Source organism: Perna viridis, chromosome 6, assembly GCF_037379345.1.
Source record: "Perna viridis isolate PV_CMFRI_1.1 ecotype Kerala chromosome 6, ASM3737934v1, whole genome shotgun sequence".
NCBI classification, from domain to species: domain Eukaryota; kingdom Metazoa; phylum Mollusca; class Bivalvia; order Mytilida; family Mytilidae; genus Perna; species Perna viridis.
In genome coordinates this window covers 38,934,140-38,950,214 of record NC_142450.1, presented here as the reverse complement: position 1 = coordinate 38,950,214, position 16,075 = coordinate 38,934,140, and the positions used below count along the sequence as shown (strand labels likewise).

Below are 16,075 nucleotides of genomic sequence, written 5' to 3'. Positions count from 1 at the left end.
ATGACAGTCGGGGTCGCATTTCACAATAAAACAATGCAGTAAAATTGGTCAGTAGTTTATATATTAAATCATATTTATTGTCAATGGAGATCGTTGATTTGAGAAGATTGTTGTTGAATACATAAATTCCCGAAATCAGCAATATCAATAACAAAAATCACGTATGAAATGATTTTAGAAAGGCCTGTATAATTTTGTAACTCATGCCTCCTTAACATCAAAACTGGGTAGGCAGGGGAGAATTTCGTCTTTTTATACTCCATGGGCCAAAATTTTAAAGCATCAGATTCCAAGCACATAGATGCATTTTAATATAAATCTTATTGTAAAAAGATCGTTCTTAAAATGTTATATATCTCAGGTCTTATGGAATACATTCAAATTTAAAAACTAGACACGTACTTGTATACATATTCTTTAAGTTAGAAGATTGAGGCAATGGTATAGGGTATTTGACGTAGCATCACTATTCGATGAATGTTTATTGAATCAGTTTTCCGTACTTATATGGAACTGATATATTTTCGATTGTTTTCTATGTGCTAATTGTTATACAATTATCTTAAAGGTGAATTGTTAAATAAACGTGTTCCGTGGTTAAGTTGCACACTTTTTGGCTTCTAAAAAAACATCAATATAAAAGCTACGAGGACGGAGTTCCATGTCGGACTTCCATGAAAAATAAATAAAAAATAAAGTAAAAACAGAAACAAAGCACATACAAATACAAAAATAAAAACATAAACAAACATAACAAAACGAAAACAAAATACATAATACAAAACAAAATAGAAACAAAGCAAAATTAAAAACAAAATAAAAAATTAACTTCTTTGTGAAAGCGGTTTTATATGTGATTACTCCATGTTCTTAAGTTGCCCTTGCTGTGTCTGTCACTTTCTTTTATGATTTTTATCAAATTTAGCTTCTGGTAATCGTATTCTTTTGAAACTTTTTGCAATGCTTGTGAATTTGTTTTATAAAAGTAATACAATCACACATAGCAAAAGTTTTTGCTCATTCACGTAACAAAATTTATCAATTAAAAAATACAAAACATTAAAAATTATAAAAAATATATGCAATATTCTGATTGGTACAATACCACGCCGTATTTCCCGGATGTCTATATTTTGTGTTTACATAATTGGTCACCGAAGGGATTTTCCCGTCATTATTTTAATTATTAAAAATTAAAATTAAAAAGATTTATGACTACTTTAAAAAAATAAATAAATAAATTTCTTTTATTGCAAAAGTAATAGAAGTTATCACTGATTTTATGACATATTTAATTACACAAAATTAGAACTACTCAAAGTGAATAGAAGAACTTTTTATACAACTAACCAATGGATTCAATGCTAAATTCACATTTCAAATGGCTCCCCTACATTTAAATGTTTTTTTTTCTTATAAAAAAGGCTACCATTTTTTTTTTTAAAATTCACTTTATTTACAACGTAGAGACATTATGTGCTATATGAGGTCAAAGATAATATGAATGAAGGGTAACAAAAACATTCAGAAACTTTAAGCAATAGTCAAAAGAAAAGTATAAATGAAAAGTCCGTATAATAGATGGATATTGCAAAGTGTAAAACAGAATGTAAAAAAGGCAATAATGGCTCTGACTTTGTACAAACGTTTCCGTTTGATATCGCGGGTCAAACAAGGTTTTTGAGTCCCCACTGACATTATGGTTAATTACCTTTTGTAACATTATAATATAAACAGGCACCATAAAATTACCATCGGTCAAAATAAGTAAAATCAGTTTTTAAAATAATACAGAAATATGAATATTAAATAAGATACAAATTTCAAAATATGTCTTGCATTTTATTGGGAAGACGTGTCAAGTTAAACAAATCCAACATAAATCTGACAAAATAGATATTACATCACAGGAGTAGCTGGTACAAGCATTTCAAACGAAATGGTGGGTAAAATTTATGATTTACAGCGCGTTAAACCGTCGCTTCCATTGTGGAATAAATGTAACGGTGTTGACTTAATATCATTTGTATGCTATAATGTCATGTCATATCAGTACAAAGAAAATTTACAATAAACAATCATTACTCATCGTTTTCGAAGAAAGAGTATTTTTTAACCAAGGACTGATTTCTGAAAAATAATTTGGTAAGATATTTTTGAGGCACATTTCACATTTCCTCATATCCCTGATTCAGAAGTCTATTACGCAGATATTTATGGCGTTCAAGGATATCAGAGTATAGCGAGAATAGGTATGGTGTTTATGCCAAAGAGACAACAACCCCATCGGGATGGAAATGTCAGCCTAAGCCTACCCATTGGTCTTCAATGAACAAGGAGGAAATCCACACATCACAGGGTAGGCTGCCACAAAACATCATTATACACAAGTACAGCGGCAGAGTTACCCATATTACTCAAGTAACATAAAATTGGTACTTGCTCTAGCGTAGCGAATCAATTGTGGAATATAAACACCATATATAGGAGATGAAGGTATATATTTCCAAAATAAATGTCGTCGCTTTTATCATAAATCGTAGTACTGAGAAAACCGCTATTGTCGATTTCGGAATGTTGGTCCAAGGAATAATCAAGGGAATCAAGTTTATAGCAGCAATCAAAAGAATGTAATTCAGGGACAAAGACAAGACATTTAAAACAGACATACACAACAAAGAACATGAAGTAACTAAAATCATACGTACAAAGTAACAAAAGTAAATGAGCAACTCAGACTCCAATAATAACTGGGAGCATGGACCAGTTGCACCAGTAGGGTAAGCGTCCTCTGCTTTTCTAGAAACACCGGCCGAGTTGCTCATAAAAAGTCAAGTCCCGAGTAGACAAACGAGGAAATGAAATCTAGGACACGTTGAATAAATCAGTTTTCATGGTGCAGATGGATACACAATAACGATCCACGAGTTCATGATGACGACCATAAAACTTCTGTAGTGATGACTTCAATCTTGTAGCAACAAAACCCTGTTCCAATAGCCTATTTGTTAAAATTCTAGCGCAATATAAAAAGTGTGCGTAGTTTCGGCAAGCTCTGGTATAACGTATGAGTTGTGATTTGAACACTCCATGCGCAGGTGCTGAAGGGATGTTGCCACAGATGAAAGGAAAGTATAATAAAATAAAAATATAAAAAATATCTTATGCAAATAATAAGATACAATTAAAAAGTACGTAAACTAAATTTGTCGAATTGAATAAAACATCATAATTTACCTGTTTATCAGAAACAAATTATTTAAAAGATCTGGACATTGGAAGTAATATTTCGCAATATTATCTTCTAGCTCTGGCATACATAAAAACCGAGAAATATTAAAGACCATATTGAAGGGGAAGTTGGTATATTACTGAAGAAAAAAAGTGAAATGTATAATTCTAAAATAAAAAAAATGCTGTGGATGTCTTAAAATAAAGCGGTGAAGCTGCGTCAGTAGTTGCGAGAGTTTTAATATCTAGTTCTGGGGAGAAGAAATGGAAGCCACGTTGAAGATTATTATACTTTGCTTTCACAAGATTTGGAAGAAAATCCGAATCATATGAAAAATATAAACACTTTCTCCATAAATTATCGGTTCACATATGAACGCTGTTAATTTCTAGAGAAAGTGACAAATTTATCGTACAAAGTTTAAAGAACAAACTTTACCTTACAAATCACCTGTTCCTATTGCAAAAAGTACAAATCCAGCAATCTTAATTTTCAATAAAGCTTATTTAGTTTTAATAAACATCCATATGACAAATTTCAGCATAATTCGTCACATTTTGAGACGTTTATATATATATATATATATATATATATATATATTGGTCAATTCTAACCACTTTGTATAATTGTGTTAAAAGAAATGCATTTCTTTAATGCTAAACTTGTGAAGAGTCAAGTAAAATGTATATTGACATAAAGATGAGTAGCCATGGTAACATACTCAAAAGATTATCACTTAGTTTTTTGTTGAGATCAGGAGGACCCCCCCCCAAAAAAAAAATGAAAACAAAAAAACATAAAAACATAAAAACTAAAATAAAAAAAAAACAACAAACAAAAAACAAAAAAACAAAACAAAACAAAACACAAAAAAAAAACAAACAAACTAAAAGCCTAATACTATGCTTTATAAAATATTAGCCACTACGAAAATTCCACACGAGGAATGCTGATAAAAGGTGCAAATTATGTCACTACTTCCGTTTCATTTTATCGAAATTTAGCTTAAGTTTAAAAAATAGGTACTTTAGAAAATATACAGATGACGCCGAGATGAGAACCTGAAACAATGTGGGAGTGAACATTCTGAAAACCTTTCTTAGTTTTAAATCCTACTTGTTAACCATCATATATATTACATTCTGTCTACGTTTGAATGCTTGACTACATACAATTTATTTACCCAACGAATTCTAAATTTTGATTATCATTTTAACAAGATTACACAAGATCATTTAAATGTACTAAACGGTGCGCCTTTATTCAACTGTATAGTGCATTTCATATCTAAGTACAAGTTATGAAATGATCCTTGTAATAACACCATTATCATTTATAAAGGATGAACCAAAGTTGTTTGCCGAACAAAAGGCACGAAACTAACAAACACTACCAATTGTAATTATTTATCTTAAAATTTGCTTTATTTACTAATGAAAAACATGGAAGTTTGAATATGAAAAGTATTCTGTTAAATTATTAAATCATTAACGAATATTTTAAATATGAAAAAAGTGACCTGTACTCCACTAATCTTGAAGATATCTACACTAATTCTACATATACACATTTAAATAATTGTTAAACTGAAAGACATTCTTACAAACTTTAAAAGAGTTCGCTACGAATAAATTTATCATTCAAAAAGGATGAGTTGTCAAAAAAAAAAAACAAAAAAACAAAAAACAAGAGTAATGGTTTGTACTCAAACACAGAGTAAACAATATCAAAGTTTTAACCGACTAATCAGTAAACTGCATCCATATTCTTAAAACGAACATATTATTATTTTTTTATATATTGAAAAAAAAAAAAAAAAACAGAGCCGGAGTTATAACTATTCACGGGAGAACATTTTTGATGCAACGACGGCGAACAGATTAATCGATCTTACCATTTGTTTTTTTTTTTTCACCAAGACTGTACATTGCTGACAATGCAATCATATCTCATTTATCTGAATTTTTTTGTCAGTCGGTCAGTACTAGGGAGCCTTAGACTTAGACGGTCGCTATGTACATGCACCTGAACATTCAGTTCTAAACGTTGAGATAGATAAATCGTTAGTTATTCTATCGTTGTGAGAATGCAATTCAACCATTCATTCTTTTTCTCCAAAATTAAATATAAAACCAAACGACTTCTGTTCGTTTTTCGTATGTTTCTTTTCGTTTCCACATGTTCTCTCCGAATATAATCTTTTTACGTCCCTAGCATTGTGTTGTCCATTGTTTTCCCCTTATTTATACCTTCGTTATTGCTAGTCCTTCTTCATCTATAAACCCGAGATTTACAAAACTGATCTGCAAATGATCTTAAAAGGTGGCCTTGGGCTGCAATTTTCATCCAGTTGGAGTGGTTGTATCATTGACATATACACAATACCTATTCGCGTTATATTAATATTGTAGATGTAATGATTTTTTGGAAAGTTCGTTCATCATTTGTACCGGTGTATACTATCAGTTTTACAGCGTGGTCTATCGAAGGGCGTTATGCACTACATATCTTACTAGAAGTACTTGGTACGTTCGTATACCTAAATTTATACATAAGTATTAAAGATGGCTATTGAATACGACACTCTTCTCCAAAAACTTGGAGGATTTGGCAGTTATCAAAAAGTGCTTTTGGCAATACTTCTTTTCCCAGCAATATTCGATGCCATGCATGGATTTTTACCAAACTTTATCCTAGCCGAACATAAACATAGGTAAGACATTTATATCAATTATTCGTCTGAAATATAAAAAAGTGCGTGACCTTATTTGTTTTTGTATTTTGATTTATCACTCTCATTCATGCCCAGAAAATATCACAGCCTTTAATTAGTTTTAAACATGAACATACTTATTCCTATGGTTCTGTCAATACCCGAAAAAAAAAAAACAACATATACAGCACATAATCAAAAACAGTAACAGTAAATTATAAAATCTGTTTAATCTTGTTGCCTTTTATGTCAATTTTATGTATATATGCATGCGCATGATAGGTTTGTTGTACACTATACCCTGCTTTAAAATCCCATGCACCTGAATAATGCTTCGTCAACAATTTCTACAAGTCAAGCATTCTAATAATGATTTCTATCGATCATTGTATCTAAATGTTCTTTGTAGATGATAAAATGCGCTTATACACAATATTGCGACAAATCGCAACTTGTGGCTTAACTTTATGATAATATTTATTATAAACTTGTTTTGTTTTGCCTAAAAATAGCAATAGTTGGGATCCATGTTTTACTGTAATTCAATATTGTTTCTTTGGTTCCCCTTATTATGTTTTATTAAGTTACGAAAGTATTTTTAGCTTTACAAAATTTGACATATATTTGTGCTGAACTAAAGCTTTAAGTAAAATGAAACATTCACTTTAAATTACGATTCATTGACAAGTATAAGTTGTGCGTTTTAAATACCTATTTCTTTTCTGAATATAAATTGAATACAGATATTTCAATGTGGAGATTTGTAATAACTTCAAAGCAATCATTATACAATCTTCACTAAATCTTTTTTTTTATTCCCTATCTTCATTTCTCATAACTTGTTATTATTTTCGTCGTATGTATCAAAATATTAGAGAAGGTTAAATGTATATCAAAAGATTTATTTCATTACAGAAAATAAACAACAAATGCAATAATGATAATTAAGAATTGAAGCAGATTGATGTACATTTTGTGCTATGTAACCTTTGTATTACCTCCCAGGCCGAATGTATCTTTACAGGTGTAAAATCCCAGGTGAGACAGATTTTTACGACAGAAACGTAAGTTACCACCCGAAGTACAATGTATCACAATGTACGATCAAGGTCAATGGAACATCGTCAGACTGTTCAGAATGGGTATACGACCAGTCGCTGCTTACAAACAGCGTTATTTCATCCGTACGTACAACCTATACAACTTTTCAAATGTTTCCTTGCATTCAACTTATCGAATTATCATAAGTTTAGGAATTAAATCTTGTGGTAGATTAATAACCTTTTTTATTGTATACATATTTATTGTTTGCCTTCACAACGTACAATATAGAATAACTTAAGAATCCTACAATTAATATGTTAGTTGAACGTTCACCGTGCAAATATGTTTTTTTTTTCTAATGCTTGATTCAAAAATATTTGGATATAAATGTTTTAACAAGATTTCCTCGGATCAAAGGCATGAAACAAGGAGTTATCAACAAAACTAAGAAGTTTCTGATGCTTCATGAATTTGAACATTAACAAGAGCACAAAAACATGAAGATGAAAAAAATGTATACAAAATTGTCGAATCAATATAAATACCAAACAATGGGAATATCTGTAATAACAAAAGATTAATTAATTATAAATTGTAATGTGAAAATGAAATATCTATTTGCAGTTTAATATTGTGTGTCAAGAAAAAGAATGGAGAGAACATTTAGTATTAGCTTCTCTACTGGGCCTCTTTGTTGGAAATATTGGCAACAACCTAATATCGGACATGTATGTAGTTTATACAATATATAGACTACTTGCTAGTTAAAGAATGATTTAAAAAAGAAAAGGAAAAGAGCATTAACATATGAAATGTCATAATATATATCATTTTCCTTTTTAATGTTTGTATCGTTCAGTCAACTGTTTCTGTCGTAATAATTTTAATTATTATAAAAAATGAAAATTTCTTTTAAAGGTATTATGAATTTACATTTTGTTCGTCATTCTGGTTTTCGTTTAAAAAAAAACAACCATGATTCATAAAGAACTGAGTTAAGTTATCAAAAATATATTAAATTAGACCCTTATTTATTAATTTTAGTTACGGCAGAAAAATAACAGTATGCATTGATCTGATTTTGATTGTAATCGGGAGTGTGCCAATGGCCTGGGCAGAAAGTATCTATGTTCTGTTAGTGCTACGGTTTATAGGAGGAGTTGGAGGTCAAGGATACTATCAAATATCTTTTATATTAGGTATATCAAAGAAAACAAATAACAATTTGTATAAAATTATCTGTTTCTTGAAACATATTAAACATTTTTTAAAACAAATTAAAAACTGCAACTTTCTTAAGGAAAGCGGACATACAAATTACTTAAAGATGCTAGAGCGACAGGTTCAACAATCTTTTATATAACTAATATTACATGTTGAAACCTATACAAAGAGCCACTTGCAATATTTATTTAAGTATGTATCTTCTTTCCACATAATAGTTTCCTTCCTTTGGAGATGAAAGTAAGGTGATGCGGTACTTGAGCCATCAGTGTGAATGAAAGTTTAGATGTTAAAAACCTTTTCGTTATTCTTTATCCTTATTCCCCTTTTGATTTACATGCTTAAAGTGCTTCTGGTTACAACAATTAATGCGCCAAATATTGTCATGAAGACTATTATATATAATTAAATTCCAAAGCCATATTGTACTAGAAGGCAATAAGAAAAAAACTATATGAACTGAAGTCTAATATAAGGAAATAATACGGTACAATTTAAGCATGGTTGATTCCAATTTGGAAAATTTTATTGGATAACACCTAAGGTCCTTGGACAGAATAATGAATAACATCATAAATTGTTAATATTGCAGGTACTGAACAGGTATCCCCAAAATATAGAGTGGCAGTTAACTTTGCAGAACACATAATGTTTACTATTGGGCAATTTGTTCTAGTTCTTGTAGCCTATTTCCTACGAGATTGGCGTCATCTAGCAATGGCATGTGGATTTCCTTTCCTTCTTACGATTATGCATTGGTTGTGAGTATATTCATAATACACAGTAATGCATTCTAAAATATTGTCATTTCTTTATAGTAGTTTAACCTTTGGTATCATAAAAGTGTTTTTTTTTTAAATAATCATTTTTGCTGATACAGTACTTGTATGGAGAAAACTTCCCATTTTGTGGTGTATAAGGGGATTGGAAATTGGGGTAGGGAATTGGGATGGGGGTCGGGATGGTGTATGGTAGATGCGGATTTTGAAATGGGCGAGAATGGAGAATTAGTTTTAAAATATTTATTGATATGAAAAATGTATTAAAATTAATTTAAAAAAAGCTTAAAAACTGAAGAATTCAAAAATATAAAATTAAATTTGATAATGTAAATATTTGATAAGAACTATGCATTGGGGATTGTATGGGGGAATAGGGTATGTAAGTCTCGTTCTAGTTTCATTTTCTTAACGGGATTTCCGACGTAGACCGTATTGAAAACCGAAGACTGATCTGCATTTTATTATTTACTTCTGGGAACTCGAAACGCTGTATACTGTATAACAATGAAAAAATCGTCTACTTTATGTTTTTTTCTTAATACCTTTATCATGTAAAAAGTAGATATTTGTAATTTTTTATCGGTATTTTTACACAAAAAGATGTTTTGCTCTGAACACTGAATTCAACGCTTTCTAAATGACAAGTCTCCATATTTTTAAAAGGTAGCCTAAGACCCAATCTCGTGAAATCACGGGGTCACATGACGAGACTTACATACCCTATAGGGATTAGTGTATGAGAAATTAGGAAAGGGGGGTAGCATATGGTAAGTTTATTCCATTCAGGAGCTGTATTATTTGATTGATTTTAATGAAGATTTAGTCATTAAAGGTATCAAATGTTGGTATTTTATACTACTTGTGCTGTAACATTTTGTGTTGATGTATTTGTATTCTTTTCATTTCCACAGGAATATTTAAAACAAACTATTCTTAATATAATCCAGCTTTGACCTTGTCAAAAACATTGTTTTAAAAATTCGCATTGGTATAAAATCCATGCATCTGATCATATCTTTATGTACATTTTTAATGTACGCTAAATACAGTTTAAATGACATGTACATTTATTTCTAGTTTCATATCGGAGTCCCCTAGATGGCTCCTGGCAAAAGGAAGGACAGAGGATGCTATCAAAATACTGAACAAAGCGGCTAAGATGAACAAGGTCAAAATAGATTTTAAATCCGAAAATATCTTGGTGGAAAAAGATGAAACAGAACCATTTCTTAAATCAGTAAAATCACTTTTTGGATCGTGTGTGTTGGTTAAAAGATTGATCATTCTAGCCCTTTGTTTGTAAGTGTCTTACTTATATGCTTAGGCATTTAAGTAGAAAAGTTATCCTAATATTTTGCCTTTAATTATGACAGTGTAATGTATATATGTGTCACCATAAAGTATTAGCAACATACTTTTAAGGTCATGTTAAGGTGAAACACTTTTATACAAAAGGTATACTTTTGCAAATGTCCATAACCCCGAAGCACTAAATCGAAGTTCTTCATACATTACGAAATTACTTGATATCAATTTTAATAACGATAATAATAATAATGAATAAACGATTTAACCCATTGATATTATATAAATTATATTAGGTAAAACAATAAAACGAAAAACTATTACCTATTTATTGTTAAACGACATTTAAATAAACAAATTTTAAGACAAAAATAAAAAAAGATTAATGAAACTTATATGAACACATTTTTAGTTTCGCAGTGAACCTTACATACTATGGAATAAGTTTGAATATAGGAATTTTTGGAGGAGACTTCTACATTAACTTCCTTATATCAGCGGTAATGGAGCTCATAGGCGTTACTCTATCATTTCTTTTCCTAAACAAATTTGGAAGAAAAAGAATGCACGTGCTGTCTTTAACTGTAGCCGGCTCGGCATGTCTTTGTACCATTTTTACATCGTTATACGCTTCAAATGGTAAGATATTTGATTTTTTGATTAGGTATTTCAGAACAGTCAATACTGATTTCTTAAGGTGAAATTTATGACGTTAATATATTAGAACAGCTGAATCTAATTGAAATACCTTATATAAACAACTCTTTGCAGTTCTTTGTATTTTATTTAATCGTTTCTTCCTGTTCGATTTACTGTTTAACTTTCTGCTTGTTTTTATTTCTCCTCTTCTTTAGATCGTCTCAGTCCTGAGTATAAAATGTTGATTGTTGATGAAAGCATATTCACTTTGGTTTTTTAATTTTTTTAAAGATTTAAAATGGATAACAGTAGCATTGGCAATGGTGGGGAAGCTGGCAATAACAATTAATTTCTTCGTCGTATACACGTACACAGCAGAGTTATTTCCGACTTTACTTAGATCTGTTGCCATGGGAATATGTAGTACAACTGGAAGAATTGGCTCAATGTCATCGGCATACATTGGCGCTTTGGTAAATGTTATCATAATGTATATAAATTCATAAAAGAAAATTAGGATAGTACTTTAATATGATAAGAGTACATTTTTAAAATGTTTGTTATTTGAGACTTGTGTCAGGGAGCTGCATTATTGTTGCTAGATTTTTACCGGATTATACTTACTTTCAATATAGCAATCGTCGCTGGCATGAAATGCTTATCCCTCCGGTGCGCCCGATGTCATTCCCACTTTTTTGTAGGAGTTTATACTGATAGTGTTGTAGTTTTGTGGGTGACGTCTTGCTTTGTGTAATTTCAGTTTTTATTTGGAACTCTTTTCACTAGGTTCATATATTGTGTATGTAGGTCGTCTTTTTTCTGTGCTCATTTTCATGTCATACTTTTGGATTTTGACGTATTTGAATTTTTCCAGTGCTGACGCTTTGGTTTTTTGTCGATATATTGAATTGTAATATTTTTTTACTTTCAACATTGTAATATATTGAACAATAATTTTATTGCACTTTTGACACAGTGTCCTATTTCAGGGTAAAAATATTGACACACAATTTGGCAGAGCATTACCATTAATCATTTTCGGTTGCTTCGGGTTGGCTGCAGGTCTTATGAGTTTAATGCTACCAGAAACAACTTCAAAACCACTTCCTGAAACTGTAGGTGAAGCTGCCTTTCTAGATGGTAAAAACAAGTAAGTTTTGATAAATAATACAATGTTCGTTGAATTAATTTGTATTACGTTTTAAAATTCATGTTTCAACAATTTCAGTTTGTGTAATAGAAAAGATGTAATTATAAAATGCGTCATTAAAATATATACCATTCAGGATATCTACACCTTTTAGTCCAAGCATTGCTTCGGTTATTGTATCTATACGTACTAAAATTATTAAGTTGTTCCCTAAAAATCAAGTCGGCATGATGAATCTAGAATGAAACGTTTTACGAAGTCTTTGCAAGAAACTACGCGGGAAAGGCGTTCCTCAAAAGGAAAATCGTCTGTGTAAAAATGTTCTCTTTTTTTATTAGACCTGAAGATAACAAACAAGACAAACCTAGAACAGCTGTGGATGCTGTGGAGACTACTCATATATGAAATGGTAGAATGAACATACACCAAAGTTTGACCTTTTTGTTGCCGTTCTAGAAGAACTTTATAGGACAAATTCATAACTGATTACTAATTAAACTTCATAATATACTTTTATAAGTGAACTATATGCATGTATTACAAAGTTTATAACAATAAATACTTAATAATTCATAAGTAAGATATTGAAACAAGAAGTGGTCATGTAATAATATGGAATGATATGGAAGCATACTTTGACTTTCCCCATACAAGTACTGTATCAGCAAAAATGATTATTTAAAACACACTTTTATGATACCAAAGGTTAAAATTATATAAAGAAATGACATCATGTGAAAGATTTGCTGTCATGTTGTTAAAAGACTCATATAACGAGGATGATTATTTGTTTAAACTAATTTCAACACTTTACCAATATGTCGTTGATTAAAAATATTATCACGATGAAAAATTATACATTATAATGGCAGGAAATACGACGTACATGTTTACAGAATATTGATGACAGAAAGGGTTTTAAGTTTGCCTTTTTTTCTAATAAGTTTTTCTGAGCAACTCGGCGGATGTTTCTAGAAAAGCAGAGGACGCTTACCCTACCGGCGCACCTGATCCATGCTCCCAGTTTTTAGTGGAGTCCGAGTTGCTCATGTGCTTTTGTTACTTTGTGTATATGATTTTAATTACTTATTGCTCTTTGTTGTGTATGTCTATTTTTCATGTTTTACACTAGGAATTCGCTGGGAATTTTTCAGACCCTTCTATAGGTTTACATCATCTTCCCTGTATCAATTTGATCCGATGTAGCAGTGTAGCGAATAGAGTCGTCACATTCTGAGACGTTTGTAGAATATTGATTTGTTGTGACATGCATCATTGATTTGATCCTATATCCTACATAATAACACCTAGATGAACTGTCCCGTGCTACCATACATCGTGTACTAAGTTACACCCCTAGACTAATCCTACGAGGAGGAATGACCCGGCCAGCGAAAGGTATATTTTTTAGTCTAGCTGGCTGAGTGATCTAGAGCGCTGGACTTTGTGCAGGCGGTGTTGCCATAGATGTCACAGCGGTACGAGTTCGGGCCACGCGGAAGGAACGACCAAAAATTTGTATCGCAAATAACAATGACATATACCTTGCCGGTGCAAAGAATATTTCAAAAAGATTTTCTTAATGTTTCTCTACATATTAAGCTAAAGTACAATTTAAAAAATTCCTATTGGCGCGACTACTTACAAAATATGATCGAATAATGCCAGAAAGTAAGTGTAATTGACTACACACTAAGTAAAACATTACAAAAAATTGTCATCATTTTATTGATGGAGTAATCAAGGGAACAAAGATTCTAGTGGAAATCAAAAGAAAGTAATCCAGGGACAAAGAGCAGACATGGAAAACAGACACATAAAATAACCAAAATAACACAAAGAAACAAAAATAAAATGAGCAACTCGGACACCACTAGTGATAGCTATAATGTGCTAATAAATCCCAAAAAGACACATAAATACATGTATATGTGAAGTTTCTTCCCATATGCATACGAAGACGGAATTACCAATAGTTCATTGTAGACATCCTCTGTTTGCTTGTCATTATGTAATAAATCCTTTGTGTTTCGCTACTTGTTGTGTCATTTGTACCCTGTAGTTTTGTGTATCGTTATTTCTTCTGTCTATAGCTACTTAGCATACAGTTTACTGTCACCAAACACTCATAGTAAAAAGTCTTTATCTTATTAATGTCTTTGATTAGCGTTGTTTATTCTAGGTTATGGTCTAGTATATAAATTAGGCTCACAGTACAGTCTGTACCTATTAAAATATAAGATGAAATATATATCATTATAGGACGCAATTTACTTGCATTCCTAATAAGTCTCAGAAGTATTGAAGATGGCTATTGAATACGACGCTCTTTTTGAAAAAAAAACTCGGAGGATTTGGCAGATACCAAAAGGTACTTTTGGCAATACTTCTATTTCCAACAATGTTTGATGCAATGTATGGATTGTTGCCCAACTTTATCCTAGCTGAGCATAAAAATAGGTAAGACATAAAAATAAATCGCCTGAAATATGTTAAGTGAAGTGTATGGCCATCTATTGTTTCTTGTTGATAGATATATATGATGTTCAATTTTCGATGTTTTCCTTACTAACGAAAAGTCTTATTAAGAGTAATCAAGGGAACCAAGGTTATAGCAGTAATCAAAAGAATATAATCCAGGGACAAAAACCAGACATGGAAAACAGACACACACAACAAAGAACATAAAGTAACTTAAATCATACATACAAAGTAACAAAAGCAAATGAGCAACTCTGACTTCACTAAAAACTGGGAGCATGGACCAGGTGCACCGGTAGGGAAAGCGCCCTCTGCTTTTCTAGAAACACCCACCGAGTTGCTCATTAAAAGTCAAGTCCGAGGTAGACAAACGAGGAAAGGAAAACTATGACCCGTTGAATAAATCAGTTTTCATGGTGCAGATAGATACACCATAACGATCCACGAGTTCATGATGACGACCATAAAACTTCTGTAGTGATGACTTTAATCTTGTAGCAACCCTGTTCCAGAAGTCTATTTGTTAGAGTTCTAGCGCGATACAAAAAGTCTGCGTAGTTTCGGCAAGCTCTAGCATAACGTATGAGTTGTGATACGCAGGTGCCGAAGGAATGTTGCCACAGATAAAAGGAAAGTTGACAATTCTGAATGAAAAGTCATGACGTTTGTCATAAAGTTTGGTCAATACTTTTCTTTTACCATCGATTTCTACGTGAAGGTCAAGATATGAGGCTGACTTCACAGTGTCTGTACGAGATCACAATTTATTCCCCTTGACTTTTCGTTGTATACGAATATAGTTCTTTTTTTAGTATGTTTCTTCCTGATTTGTTTTCTTTGCCGTCATAAACTTTATTGCTTAGTATTGACTTCAGAAATGTAGGGCAAGGATCAAATTTTTTTTTCATTCTGTAATTTAATGTGGAAGTTGTGATTTGGTCCTATGAAAGAAGGTCAAAATTAAGGACATTTGGCAGTGGTCACTTTTCATGTCTACGGGGTCTCCGAAGCAAAAATGCTAAAAATAAAATATGATGGTGAATTTTTCTGGCTCTCTTAGAGAAATCTGCTTTTATACATGTTTCCATATTGGTGAAGTTTGAAAGTGTTTGAAGCGGTGGAATTTTTTTATATGTCAAGATGGGTCTGTTGAAATGCACTACGAAATTAATTGTGTCCTCGTACCTGTAGTATCCTTTATCTTTATTTCTTTTGGGTAGATGCGATGTATCAAATCCCCGAAATTAGGATTGTTTAAAGATAATACGTCATCTATATAGCGGAAACTGAGATTGAAAGATCTAGCCAAACGATATTCTTTCTTTCTGATCAGATCAGCTATAAAGTCTCATAAAAGTGAAGGAATAGGTCAGCAAGGAAAGGAGCACAATTTGTTCCCATTTAAAAAAAAAACACGTCCACCGCACTGGACAAACATGTTTTCGATTAAAAAGCATTTTGTAAAGATCTTCCCCTGTTTATTTGGAGGATGATTTGGAATTATT

General features: G+C 31.5%; 1 protein-coding gene across 1 annotated transcript; it reads left to right on the top strand.

Annotated features, from left to right (window-relative positions):
* The first annotated feature begins 5,714 nt into the window (after window positions 1-5,714).
* Window positions 5,715-14,239, top strand: LOC148614889 (organic cation transporter protein-like). The gene is made up of 10 exons (XM_088589388.1): window positions 5,715-5,945; window positions 6,970-7,129; window positions 7,614-7,717; window positions 8,034-8,188; window positions 8,806-8,974; window positions 10,073-10,294; window positions 10,713-10,939; window positions 11,231-11,412; window positions 11,929-12,089; window positions 12,428-14,239. Exons 1-10 carry the CDS (start codon window positions 5,797-5,799, stop codon window positions 12,492-12,494), a joined length of 1,596 nt encoding a protein of 531 aa, XP_088445514.1. The 5' UTR covers window positions 5,715-5,796; the 3' UTR covers window positions 12,495-14,239.
* The last annotated feature ends 1,836 nt before the right edge of the window (window positions 14,240-16,075 follow it).

Excerpts from the sequence above, each read along its gene's own strand:
- LOC148614889 (XM_088589388.1), top strand. The coding sequence starts at position 5,797 with ATGGCTATTGAATACGACACTCTTCTCCAAAAACTTGGAGGATTTGGC. Across the intron at positions 10,295-10,712 it reads ATCATTCTAGCCCTTTGTTT|TTTCGCAGTGAACCTTACAT; the intron begins GTAAGTGTCTTA and ends ACACATTTTTAG. Across the intron at positions 11,413-11,928 it reads CGGCATACATTGGCGCTTTG|GGTAAAAATATTGACACACA; the intron begins GTAAATGTTATC and ends GTCCTATTTCAG.